This window comes from Oryza sativa, chromosome 1 (assembly GCF_034140825.1).
Source record: "Oryza sativa Japonica Group chromosome 1, ASM3414082v1".
NCBI classification, from domain to species: domain Eukaryota; kingdom Viridiplantae; phylum Streptophyta; class Magnoliopsida; order Poales; family Poaceae; genus Oryza; species Oryza sativa.
In genome coordinates, this window is record NC_089035.1 from 31,815,788 (window position 1) to 31,816,671 (window position 884).

The 884-nt window shown below is 68.4% G+C and overlaps 1 protein-coding gene across 1 annotated transcript; it reads left to right on the top strand.

Moving 5' to 3' along the window:
* LOC136355491 (uncharacterized) lies at positions 1-884 on the top strand. Its single transcript, XM_066308111.1, has 2 exons — positions 1-456; positions 540-884. The coding sequence occupies exons 1-2, from the start codon at positions 1-3 to the stop codon at positions 882-884; spliced, it is 801 nt and encodes a 266-aa protein (XP_066164208.1).

The window sequence follows — 884 nt, forward strand, 5'->3', positions numbered from 1 at the left end:
ATGGCGGCGGAGGTGGAGGCCTCCCTTCGCCTTCGTGAAGAGGCCGCAGCCAAGCGTGACCGGGTCACCCTCGTCGCGAAAGCTTCAGCGGACCGCCTCGCAGAGGAGCTACGGCTTCGGGAAGAGGCGTGCCGGGAACGGGACGTCGCACTCGCCGAGCGTGAAGCCGATGTGAACCGCGATGAGGTGGCCTCACACCGGCTGGGCGAGCAACTCGCGAAACGCGAGGAGGCCGTTGCCGGACGCGCGGCGATAGCGGCGAGGGCTTCTGAGCTGGAGGCCCGGGAAAAGGACCTAGCGGCGGGCGGGCAGCCCGGCAGCGCGGAGTTGGTGAGCCAGCCTACCACGGCTCAGAGCACTCTCGCCGACCTAGAGCGCTTGGTGCAAGATCAGGCTGGGGAGATTGCGGCCCTCCGCCTCACCAACGAGATCGGACCTGGGCAGCTCTCCGATGCCGTCGATCAGCTGGAGCGCGCGGGGCGCCGAGTACACAGCCAGCACTCGCGCTCCGGCTGGACGGGCTGGCAGTGGATCTGGAGAGGCTGGAGGAGGAGATTGGCGAGACCGTGAAATCGTCGTCAGCTTCCTTGGCATGGGCCGCGGTGGAACTGGTCCTCGCGAGCCACCAAGCGCGCAACCCCGACTTCGTCCCGTGGCGCGCACTCGAGGATTTCCCCCCGGGGACCGAGGCAAAGGCTCGGGAGCAAGTCCGGGAGACGGCCGACGCGATTGTCTCTAACTTCGAGGGGTCGGCCCCCCGGTTCACCTTCGGGCTTGCCTCGAATGAGGAGAGCAGGAGCGGAGACGATGATGACGACGTCGGCGGCGAGGACTGGGACGACGTCGTTAGCGGCGCCGGCCTCGGGGGCCCGGGCACTCCGTGA